The following is a 13,301-nucleotide window of genomic DNA, read 5'->3' as shown; positions in this document are numbered from 1 at the left end:
AGCCTGCAACTCTCACTAATATGCCTGATTCTGGCATTACCCATCTTATGCTCCAGATAATTATTATCCTAAATGCCTCAATGAATCCACTGTTGGGTTCCCAAGAAAAATTGAGATGAGAAGCATGATTATTACTTTTTCCCTTTTTCCTACTTCAGAGAAGCAGAAAACTTACACTTCACAGAGGATAAAAGGAACGAAGCACAGCTACCTTTCTCGCAGAACCGACCAGTGAAGTGCAATGGGCAGTCACACTGAAATGAGGTGGCCCCCGTAGACAGGTAGGTAGGGTGACAAGTCCCTCCGTGACGGCACAAACCCTCCTGGCATACAGATAGTAACTCAGGAGGAATCAGAGAGGGCACAACAGGCTCAGGCAATTCAGAGACATCTGCAGCAACCATAAGGAAAGCTGTTGACATAGGTGCAGGTACAGGAATCCTGAAAGGATCAAAATAAAAAAAATCACAACGCTTGATTTTGCCACTACATTTCAACTTATTTATTTATTTATTTATTTATGAAATTCATATTATATTTAAGGAAATATGAGTATATTAGTAATTTGCAAATGAAGTCCCCATCTTGAAATCTACCAAAAAGATAATGAAAATATGCAGTTGCTCATTCCCTCTCCACAGATGTCTCCTAAGGGAGAAATGAAAGTATTTTCCCTTGTGAAGGAAAAATAATAACCTCTATGCATATAATACAATTTGTACATGGTCTTATAATTCTTTTTTGGTGGATGTCAGCAATAGAGAGATAAGTGAACATAGACTTATATTAAAGTATTTTGTTGCTTGAAGTTACCAAATCTTGTAAGGTCATTGTAGAAGGCATGACTTTAACCTTCCCAGTGTGGAACTTACTTACTTACAAATAATATTGAGGTATAACACAAATACCTCCTACTTGGAGGATATAGGAAAATGGAGTAAGTAGTGCCAGGACAGTAGAAATGAAATTGGCAGCATGCAGAGCAAAGTATGTTGTGAGGCAGGTAAGAAGGAAAAGAAGCTGGACAGAGGAAGGATGGAGATAATTCAGGAGAAAGTAAATATATGAAGGGACCCAGAGGAAAGGGGCAGTAATTGAGAAAGCAGCAGAGCTCTGGAAAAGAAAAAGGGAGGCTCAGGGCCTTAGGAGGGAGCCGAGAGAAGATATGCAGAGTAACAGTGATAAGGGAAGCATCGGGGGGGATACAGACTCCTGGACGCAGATTGTGGCAAGAAGGGAAAGCAGTGAGATGCAGAAGAGAAAAAGAAGTGATGGCGAAGCAAGATAAATTTGTAATGAGTCTTCAGATTCCGTAAATACTGACATTGAAAGTAAGAACTGTTATGCTCTGTGATAAAAAAACTCATCTCCATAAGTACAAAGAGCACAGAGCAATGGAAAGTGGGAGAACCTGTATAAACCCTGTCCTGGCTACCCCCAGGCCCATTACAGGGGAGCACTCAGCAGGTCCAGGGCTTGTCTCCACAAGCACAGAGGAGTGCAGAGGCACAATGGCAGGTGGGAATCCAAATTACATCCTCATAGAAGGGACCCTCTGTTCAGCTCCTCACAGGACTGTCCCAGAAGAACACCAGCCCCTTGGACCAGGTGTGAAACCCAGCAAGGTGAGTGAATGAGGGTGGCTCTCCTGAGCACCTTTTGGATGAAGGAGGTCACTGCCTTGGAGTATGGGACAAATTGTGGGATGAAGGGAAAGAGCATCTGAGGAACCAAAAGCAGAGAAAGGGAGGGATCTAGGTGACATGGAGGGGGGGAAACAAACAGGAAAATAGAAGGATATGAGGATAAAAGGTGAGTAAACAGGTGGCAGGTCTGCACACTTGTCTGGCCATGGCCTTCAACTGATCAGTGCAGTGTGTCCTGTCCTCTTCTTAAATTACTTTCTGCTTTCCTGGGTAAAAGACCCTCTGTGTGCTTGTGTGTGGTTGAAGGTCTGAGCACCAGCAACTGGAGGCGGATGGTGTAAGGGGCCTGTTTGTCTGTGGTGCCACAACTGGAGCAAATGAGGGGAGGACTCTTAGTGAATATCCAGCCGGTGGGTAGATGAAGAGACCTGGGATCCAGGTATGAGCACAGGCAAGACCACAGGGGCAGTTGATTACCGGATAGGCCAGGGGAGTCGTGGCTGACTGCCAGAGAGACCATACTGACTGAAACCCAGCTGCACAAGTGTGTCAGGTGCATGTGAGTGTGAGACCCCTGGAAGAGCAAGGATCAAGAACCAGCTGCTGCGTGGAGTGTGTGTCCAAGGCCAGCTGCTGGCTGGAGCTACTACAGCACGTATGCATGTGTCTATGTGTGCGTATGCGCATACCTGCGTGTGTGTATGTGAGTGAGTGGGTCTGTACCAGCAACTGGAGTGGGGCTCTGGGCCTTGGGGGCTCATGTCCAGGCGGCAGCAGATGGGAAAAGCAGGGATCAAGGGGCAGTTCTGGGTGGACTGACGGTCTAAGCCCAGCTGCTGCAGGGATCCACATTGTGCATGTGTAGATATATGTCCCACTAACAGACCTTCCTCCTGATCAGCCAGAGAGAGGAACAGGATGAGGCCACCGGTGCTGTTTGTGTTTGTGTCAGTGCTGAGTGTGTCTTTCCGTATTAATCTGTGCAGATACCATATATATGTATATATATATATATATACATGCATATATTTAAACATTGTACATGTGTGTTGTTGTAGATGCCTTCTGAGAGTACATTCTCAGCCTTGCTACTGGTTGGACCTGGGGCATGGAGCTGTGGCAGCCTTGTCCCATCGGGTGACTGAGTTCAACCTCCTTTCCTAACAAGAGGCCCCTGTTTTCTTCCTCCAGGAGACAGAAATCATACCCTGTTGTATCTGTGTAGTGGAAATTAAAAAAAAATGATTTCTGGTTGTGCTTTGTGCTGTTCCTGAGAACTCAGTTAAGCAAAAAATCTTAACTATGAGAAAGACAAACAAGGATACTTATATTATTGCCTAAACGCTTTGCTATTAAAAAAAGGGGGGGGGAGCAAAATTGAAATTAAATCTAATTACTAAATAGTAATGAACCCTTCTTCCTTCTTTAGTATGTATACATGCAGATAAATACAACTGTACACAATTACAGTTCTTTTTCAACTTCCTTTTACCTACAAAAATAGAATATTATATAGAATATATTCTATATAATATTGTATATATCAATCAAGTTTATATCAAGTATAAACCAAAATCTGTATAAAGTGTAAAGAATATACATTATTTAAACTAAAAATGACTTTGTGAATCTTTTATCCAGAAATAAAGGACTGAACCAATCCTTTCTCCCAGATATAGTTCCCTTTGAAATGTCCATATATGTTTAAGGACTACATCACTGTCTATCTCTATTTTCTATCATCATTTTTATGAAGATCCAGAAGGGTGTAAATCTACAGCTAAGTTTAATCAATTACATTTGGTATACAAATCATTCATTAGAACAAAAGCTATTTCTTATTAAAAATCTTTTCCAGTGTCCCAATCCAACAATTCATCAGTGATGCCTGAACGGTGTTAAAGGTTCTAAATCCTCAAAAAATAAGTATCTTCCTTTACTTTGTTTATATGAAGAGAATCACAACAAAGAAATTTCTGCATTTTTAACCATTCTTCTCTCCTAAGGGAAATAACAAGCATGAATCTAATATCGCGAACCATCGCATTCAGAGCAGCATGAAGATTGTGCCGGTATGTGTTACCTTCTACCAGGCTAGCACAGCCAATTAAAAATGCTTAGTCACCTGCTGCTGAGATTACAACCTCTATCTAATTAAACAAAAACACAACAAAACACAATTCCTTTTCTTTCAAAACAGAAACCAAATGTTTTAGAATCGTTAACTGTTAACAAACAGTAAGACTATATAGAAAATCAGACAATTACAAGAGAAATTTATTCGGAGCTACTGTTGGGACTTTGACTTGATTTTTTTTTCCTGCAGAAGCTTAAAAAAAAAAAAAAACACTTAGGGAAGAATTGGAGCATAAACTAACCTCTCACTTCTAGCTATTACGAACAACAGATAATCCTGTAGCTGACCATTGCAAAATTTACTCCTCTGAATTTGGTCTTAGCTTCTGTCAGGGATGGAATATTGAATTAAAGGGATAATCTGCCTGCATGCTGCAAGTCCTGCACTCTTAGGTCTGCTGGAACCAATGATTTCCAGTTGTGGAGTTTTACTTCCCCTCCTGACTTGAAGCTACTATTTTTCTCTAAAATAGAATCACAGGAGCATGTTACAACTGGAATTTTATAAGCACAAGTAATGCAGCCTAGCTTTGTTTATTTATTTATTTTATTTTTTTGGTTGACATTCTTGTCCAAGAAGTAAAGAAAAGCTTCTTGGCAGGTTGCTTCCTCCCTGGTTCATTTGCTCGTTTTTCTTGTGGTGTCAGCCTTTTCAGTGTTGTTCTGGGTGTTTTGCTTCTAGATGGTGCCTGAATGCTTATGTGCCAACACTGCTTCCAGGCACCCTACAGCTCCCTCTTTTATTGCAAAAGCATAAAAGACTGCCTGGGCTCCTTAGTGGGGCAAACATCTGCAGCTGCACTCACAATGCATTCAAGCTGCTATGACTAAGTAATGACCTAGACTCAATGCAGTTTAACTAAAACATTTATTTGAATAAAGAACCAGGAAGCATTTAAATTAGTTCAGTAATTGAGGTGTTACACCAATTTTTGACAATATGCGTGATAGAAATAGATCTAGTAAAACTTGATTCACCGATATTACCTAGCAAGGCTCCAGTCTTCATGGTTTTTCTTTTTTCTTTTTTTTCCCAGCCTGTCACTGCATCTTAGATGAATAATACACACGACTATCTTGAAACCCGCTGCAAGCATCAGCCTGTTGTTTTTAATTTTAAGATGAGTTCAAACAGCTGAGTCTGAGGGGCTTGTAACTCTGTGTTTCACAGCTGAACACATGTAAGTTTGAAATGCTTGTCTAAATACAAATGTTAGTATAATTTGAAATTTTGTTTATTTAGTATTGCACTCTTTACCACTTGAGAGCAACTGAATGGGAGGCATACAGCACTTGGGGTCATGCTTAATGCTGTGCTGTTAAAGCAAAAGCAGGCATAGTCTAACCAGCTGTTCTTCCTACTTCCCTTCGCTCTCATTCTCTCTTCAAAAGAGCATGGAATTAATATTGTGGGAAGTTAGAGACACTCCAGATTAAAAAGTTAACAAAGAATCAGCTTTCTTAGTTTTGCTTCACTGCAACGGTTGCTGTCTCTGCTGGCTCCATGGCAGGAAAGCATACCTCTCACATGTGAACTGAGAAAACAGGTTAACTTGCAAAATAGTTGCGGATGATAATAATAGCACTTTCTGAAAGTAATATCTCTAAATTTCTAAGTTAGCAACCAAAGCAAGGATATAAGGCCCTCCTATATTTTGTTATGTAACTATTATAGTAGATATCTATCTCTGAAATAGAACCTTAAAAATTGTGATCACATAAAGTTTCCTTAAGAAAAAGTCTCAAAAGAAACAGTATAAAAGTAATAAAATCAGGAGCACTTAGAAGGTTTAGCGAAAAGAAAAGTGGTTGGAGTAAAACTCGTGATTTTTGTGCTGGGCCTATAATGTATGTCAGTCCCTCATTTTTTGTCAGACTCCTGATTCTAGGGCCTCCATTTCTTGTACAATTTTAAGTTTATATAAACCATCAATCACAATTCTGTTAAGCTTGTCTGTGGCATGTACTTTCATTTGCTGCCTGCTGTATTGCTGATCGTGATGCATTTCCAAGAAACTTGAGACCAACCACAACGTTAAAACAATACTAGCCATGAAAACATTACTTCACGTCGTAAAGACAAAGATCCGTGATCTTCAAATTAAAAAAAACCCAAAATGTCTCATACTAAATAATCATATCCCAAATTCAACATTATTGTTATTAGAAAACTAAAAGCTACTTACTTCATCTCAAACATATGCTGCTATGGCTGGTATCATGTGTATTAAATTACTAATTATCTATCACATATGAAATGACATGAAAAAGGGACCTGAACACAGATCACAAATCACAGATGTTTCTAACCAGGCTCACATGCATTCGCTAAACTGTGCTGCCTACCAAAAAAAACTGAGGGGGAAAAAAATAGCAGTAAAATATCAGAGCCTTGGACTCTACACAATATAAATTCATCTACCAAGAGAGAATTTTATTTTAAGTCTACCACTGAATTAAGCGACTTACTGCTTAGGAAAGTCATGTGGTGGGATTGTAAATACAATTTGCAGTGAATACAGTTTTGCTCTTCTCAGCGGGAGGCTGCAGGCTGGGTGCTGCTGTGGCCGTGCCGGGGCTCAGGGCTGGCCGGGGCCCGAGCTGGGCTGCGCTGGTTCGAGCACCTGCGCTGGGGCCCAGGAGCGGCTGCTGGCCCTGGCCCTGCTCCAGCCCCAGCCCCAGCTTGGGTCGGGCCCCTCTGGGAAGGGGCTGACATCCCCCCCCCCCCCCCCCCCCCGCCCCCGGCTGACCAGCTGGAGAGCAGTTTTGCTGAAAAGGACTGGTGCACATTAAATTCACCATGAGTCAGCAATGTGCCCCTGCAGCTAAGACCAACTGCATCCTGAGCTGCATCAAGCAGAGCCTTGTCAGCTGGTTGAGGGAGATGATCCTTTCCCTCTACTCAGCCCTAGTGAGGCCACATCTGGAGTGCTGGGTCCAGTGCTGGGCTCCCTAGAACAAGAGAGGCATGTGCCAGATTTATATTAGCTTGCCAGTCATGGCAGCTCCATAGAAGGGCCACCAAGATGGTCAAAGGATCGGAGCATCTGTCCTAAGAAGAAGTGGAGAGAGCTGGGATTTCTTAGCCTCAAGAATGGAAGACTCATGAGGGATCTTATCAACATGCATAAATATCTGCTGGAGGGAGAAGGACAAGACAGAGTCACACTCTTTTCAGTAGTGCCCTGTGAAAGGAGCAGGGCAACGGGCACAGATTGAAATATAGAAAATTCCACTTATGTATCAAAAAAACCCTCTACTGTTCTACAGTAAGGATGGTATAGTATAACATATTGCAGCATAATGAACTGCAAACTGAGAACTGCAAAGAGCAGTAGACTTGTCCCCAAAATAATTCAGTCATGAAATGAAAGTCATGTCTTCAGAACTTTGAAATTTTTCCATGAAGCAGTTTGATGAGACAGACAGTGGCATGGAAGACCCAAGGATACGATAGCATTTGTACTGCACACTTATTACGTTTGATTACTGAAGTAATAGATTTAGCCTTATCTGATATGAGCATGATAAGGAAGTCTGTATCTTTGTCAATAAAATAATTTGTGGGAAGCAATTATGAGAAGCAACAGCTTTAATTTGCATTTTTCTTTGATGGAGAAGTGCATACATGCCATTTTCGTTAAGCTATGACAAAATATTATCTTAAAATGTACTTTTAAGTGTTTTAGACTTTGGAGACAAAAGAAAGATTTTTCAAGGGCATTAGCATGCATGATAAAACATAATTTCATAATCCTATGAAACTGAAACAACAGTACTTCAGTTTAAACAAGAATAAAAAACTATTACCTTGCATATAATTTGGCAAGAATGAACAAAGCCTTTTACAGACTGTTTGTTTCACAACCATGTCAAGAATTCTTTAAATGACAGTTTACTGATTTTAATGAATCCACAGAACAACAGTATATCTATGAAATTCCCCTTCCAGAGAAACCACATTTATCACTAGTTGCTGTAAAGGTGAGAATTAAGAGATTGTAGAAGAAGGACAATTTTTGTTCAGCCAACTATACTTGAATCCTATTTCCTCACCCATCTCAGTTTTTCTCTGATTCAGAAGAATCAGACGTCTGTTTTCCTAATAATATAAGTGCAATGTAAAGCAACAACTTATAAAAAATAAATTCTCAGTATATGTTCCAGGCTATGAACCTAGATTCTCCCTCCTACCAGGCATGGCATTTGGTAGCAGAACTCAATGATACTGTAGTTGCAGCTTTCCATTTAAAAATTCTCAGTTGGTATAATATCATTTGCAAATGCTATTGCATACACAGCTTCTTATTTAATGGTGCAAACTCTTAGCAGTGCAGATAATATTCTTGATATACAATGCAGCTGAGGATGTGAAAATACAATTAACAGATAAAATGTAGTTTGTGAAAGCTCAGTTTACAAATCCAAAGGAAAATTCATGATGAGTTTGACGATGCACAGTATGCATAGCAATGTCAGTTATGAAAAAGAAACGTCAAATATGGAAAGAGAAGTGAAAGAAAAAAGGAAAAGGGAATACATGTATAAGAAACATAGTCCTGCTGTGCTTGCTTTAAAGCATGTAGATTTCATACACTTTAGAACAGATGTAAGTAAATGCATCAGAATTTGCAGAATCAATACTTTATGTTAAAACTCAATTAATACTATTACCAAAAACCTTCCTGAACAAAGCCTTTAAAGAGAGCTTTCCTTAGGTGAGACTTCCTTAGAAGACATTTGAAAAAACAATTCTCTTATTCCTGAAGTTTTGGAAATACAATTTTTGCTAGAACTAATCTGTACTCCTTCTACCTGGAGTAGCGCCAGGGCTTGCATGTAGAAATGAGCAACAAATCTCTCAGTTGTTCACACTGATCTTTACTTTGGGTTGGTTTTGTTGATTCTTAGCCACCTTCTTCCTTCCTGTTAAGCCCCTCTTGACTTTCTATCATTGGAACATTAAACTTGAAACAAGATAGAGCAATCAAAACTGCTGAACACTCAGTGGGCCAGTGGGCAAAATCTTATGCTTTCTGGCAAAATCTGTAGACAAACAGCTTTGTGTTGTGCACTGTGTTTGTCTACAGTCACAGTCAGCAAACCTCTTCTCAGCTTCATCTCTTAGCTCCTGTTAGTTTAGATAGACACTACTTGAAATGTCAGAATATTGAATTTTATGTTGACTAATGAAATCTGTTTTGTTTCTTGAGACAGATACCTTTGCTTTTGAAAAGGGAAACTACTTCCTTCCCTCTTCAAAGCTTCTCTCAGTAGACTAGTAAATGTTATTTAACGTGGTACTGTGCTTTTCCTTCTGAAAGGCCACTGCAAGGTTACAATATAATCATAATTTCTGCACCATTCCTATGTGGCTGAATTAATTTTATGGGGTAAACTGAGTTCCTCTAACAGAGCTGTTGTGAGAGCTATCTAATATATCACAGTCCCAGAATGGAATCACTACTGCTTGTTTAAGATTCTATTTAGCATCAAAATCTATAGAAATTCTTTAATCTCAGTGATGCTATCCATAACTTAGACTCCAAAATCAAAGTTCTATCTATGGCATATTATTGCTGCAGGATGTGTCTGTGAGGGATGAGGGAGAAACACATGTAGAGCATGGATACACAATTGATTTTCTATGTAATAATTCATTTCAGATAAGACTTTAGCATTGTGACCCTCTGCACTGCAGTAGCCAAACTTTTGGATTTTGTCCACAGTGAAGATGTATGGGTGACTACAGCCCTGCTTCCTCATACAAGCCATGAGGAAAATGAGGTACTTTGCATTAAAAAAAACAATTGAAACACTATAAAACCCAAGTCTGCACTCAGAAGAATGTTCTAACCAAAAGGATGGGGAGCCATATTCAAACACTTTTTGTATCTCTCTCGAATGCAATGCAATGCTTTGTTATATGCCAGATGGAACGGACCAATGAAACATTTTTGAGAATTCTTACAGTGTTTCTGGTGGGAGGACTGGTAAGTTTTTTAAAATTCATCAAGACACCACTGAGGTCAAGTATCTGATAAACTGGAACAGCACTCTTACCATTGATCTAATGAATAAAAAGGGAAACTAAGTACATAACATGGTTAGGTATGTCTTGTATAGAGTCTCATCCCAATTTCTTCTGAGCATGACAGTATAGGTTACCCTCTCTGAAATATATTTATGAAGGACAAGAAGAAGCATTCTATAACCCCAGCAGGAAAGAAAAGTCTCAAGAGTTCATGAGTTGCTTCTCAAAATACACAGAAACAGATCCTTAGGCAGCTTGGAAATTTGATTTCAAAACAAGATGATGATGATTTACATGCACCTTTGATTACATTACAAGTAAGAAGCAGTTTTAAGGGTCAATGTTTTGGTTTTAGATGCCTCACATGAGAATTCAGTAGTTTAGTCATCTAAGACATTTTCATAGATTGAATCCCTGAACTCTTTGTGCATTAGTCTCCTCACGAGAAAACAACAGTTCTTGCTTATGTAATTGAAATAAGGAAGGCCTACATTGCTTTATAAATATTAATTAATAATACCAGAGGAAAAGTATTATAAAACAAAGACTATGTTACTGGTGACAGTTGGGAGTATAACAAGGTATTCTGTATCAAACACTATATTAAAATTGCCATGAGAACTGGGCTACAAGCAAGACAAGACAGATATATAGGAATTACTAGTACTGAAAGAGTTAAAAAATGCAGAGTATTGTTATGTATTATCTAGCCTTTCTTGCAGACTTAATTTCTAATTATATCTTAATGCTGGAGAATGGCTGGCATACATAAACACAAACATCATTTATTCATCAGTAATCTAGTCTTTAATTAAAATATTATTGCATTCTTATTCAGTGCATACAGAAGAATGGCGTAAAGATGAGAGGTCAAATAATTTACAGAATCACAGCATGAATTGCAGAATGGTTGAGGCTGGAAAGGACCTTTGGAGATTTTTGGTTGTTGGTCTAGTCCAACAGCCATGCTCAAGCAGGGTCACCTAGAGCATGTTGCCCAAAACTGTGTCTAGGCAACTTTCGAATATCTCCAAAGATGCAGACTCCACAACTTCTCTGGGCAACATGTTCCAGTGCTCAGTCAGCTTCACAGTAAAAAAAAAAAAAAGTTCCCTTATGTTCAGACAGAACTTCCTGTGTGTTTGTGCCCATTGTCTCTTGCCCTGTTACTGGCACCACTATGAAGCATCTGGCCCTATCTTCTTTACATCCTCCCATCTGATATTTATAAAAACTGATTAGATCCTGCTTGAGCCTTCTCTTCTTCAAGCTCAACAATTCCAGCTCGCTCAACCTTTTCTCATGAGAGGTGCTCCAGTCTCTTAATCATTTTAGTGGCCCTTTGCTGGACTTGCTGCAGTAGCTGCGTATATCTCTTGTACTGAGGAGCGCAGAACTGGACACAGTACTCCAAGTGTGGCTCACTAGGGCTGAGTAGAGGGTAAGGATTATCTCCCTTGACCTTCTAGCAACACTCTGACTAGCACAGCCCAGGATACCATGGGCCTTCTTTACTGCAAGTGCACACTGCTGGCCCATGGTCAACTTGGTGATCTCTAGGACTCCCAGGTCCTGGTCTGCCTTCCAGCCGATCAGCCCTCAGCCTCTCCTGGTGCCTGGGGTTGTTCCTCCCCAGGGGAGGACTCGTGGGTGCATCCCATCCGGGCGCATGGATTTATGGGTGTGAAGTTTGCCTAAATGATCTCTAATCCAGTACTCAACCAGAGGAAAGTCTTCCTTTCTCCTGACTTTCTTTCTTGTCTCCAGGCTCTGGCATTCTTGAGGGCTGCCCTTAGGAGCAGACTGAAGCAAAGAAGGCATTCAGTAACTCTGCCTTCTCTGTATCCCTTGTCACCAGGGCCCCCGCCCCATTCAGTAGCAGGCCCATATTTTCCCTAGTCTTCCTCCTGTATTTGAAGAAGCCCTGAAGAAGTCCCTGACATTGCTTGCCAGATTTAATTCCAAAAAGGGCTTTAAATGTTCATTAGGTTTCCACTTTCCTTCTCAGCAGGGAGATCACTGCTGTTCTGGGAAGGTTAGGCAGAAATCTGTGTTGGTTCATGCTGTGTCAATGCTCTTTGTTACTAGTTTTAAGACTTACTAGCCATGGTTCCTGGACATTCCCTGGCATTTGTCTCCATACATCTCTCTAAAAAGCCAGGGTGTTTCCCATTTTCAGGATCTTTCCTCAAGCCAGGATCTTCACTTTCTTTCTTGGACTCCTTTTTCTCTCTGAGTCTACTTCTTTTCAGGAATCTCATTTTTCAGCACCAGTTCTTCTTTCCAGAACACCAAGCCCCTCTTTTTCCTCAATCTAAAATGTTTAGGTGCAGAAGCGTAGTAATTGATCAGCCTCCAGACTGGTGGTTCTGTCTCTTATCTCTTTATTAATTAGGGGTTTCAGGATGTGCCACTTTTGTTTAGTTCAGATGTTATCAAACTTTTCACCTAGCTCATGCTGACTGCAGCTGCTTCTTGAGAGTTCAAAAGTTCAGTTTCAGACATTTAGTTCAAAAATTCAATTTCAGACATTCACACACACAGATACATGTGCGCAATTATCTGCTGCCTGTTGGTATTCACAATTTGATCTTTTTTTTTTTTTTTTTTTTTCCTACAGGAGCATCATATTTTATATAGGACATATATGTCCTAGTGTAAAAGGCAATGCTAGATGTCTTTTCTTTCTTGCTTGCATTAACATGGAATGACTGCAAGGGTATGCCTAAGAAAGGTATGTTCATGTCTGTGGCATTTTCTTAAAGGGATTTTTTTTAAATCCTGGAATAAGGAATATTTTTCTCTCATGTAATTGGAAAAAACTTTTGAATTTTAGCCATAATACATTTTTGCAGTGAACACGCTCACTTTACTTGAGGATGAACAAGTACTATGACAATGACAAAAAGAGCAGCAGCAACAAGAATCAATAAAAAAAGTAATTAGCATGTTAAATACTTATGACGTCATGTTCAATCTCTTTTCGATTCCAAATACTTCAAGGCATCAACATAGCCTGTTCTCTCTTAAATATTTGAATACATTTCATTTGACAATACAACTCTTAGGACTGAATTTACTTTACCAAACATTGTCTGCCTGGGAGTTTGGAAGCTTGCCTAAGCTAATCACCATGGTTTTCTCTGCAGGCAATCTGTATTCAGAGAGAGGCATCTCCAGTTCATCCTGTTCTAAGACAGTTTACCACCTTTCTCTGTTGGTTAGAGGTGGAACTTAACAAATTAACTTTGACAAATGAAGACAAATTCCTACTGATAGTCACCATCTCTGACTTAAAATCATATGTATTTTGATTATATAACTGAAGAGAGACCAGAATATTTTTTAGATATTCAAAACATTTGAAAGCATTCCCTATAAATCACATACCTGTACAGCAAAGCGTAAATCTTACTTTACCCCATTTCAGACTAAAGTGAACTTTTCTAAACCTATGAATAACTAAATCCAGCACAGAAGCACTG

The 13,301-nt window shown here is 39.7% G+C and overlaps 1 protein-coding gene across 1 annotated transcript in view; it reads right to left on the bottom strand.

Moving 5' to 3' along the window:
- The window catches only part of EYS (eyes shut homolog), an 872,934-nt gene that overhangs the window by 220,987 nt on the left and 638,646 nt on the right, over positions 1–13,301 (bottom strand). The window contains exon 38 of the mRNA XM_062573097.1: positions 212–441. Coding sequence (XP_062429081.1) covers positions 212–441 — 230 coding nt within the window. The remainder of the gene's footprint in view (positions 1–211; positions 442–13,301) is intronic.

This window comes from Rhea pennata, chromosome 3 (genome assembly GCF_028389875.1).
Source record: "Rhea pennata isolate bPtePen1 chromosome 3, bPtePen1.pri, whole genome shotgun sequence".
Taxonomy (NCBI): domain Eukaryota; kingdom Metazoa; phylum Chordata; class Aves; order Rheiformes; family Rheidae; genus Rhea; species Rhea pennata.
The sequence above is the reverse complement of the archived record's forward strand: the minus strand, read 5'-3'. Positions and strand labels throughout refer to the sequence as shown.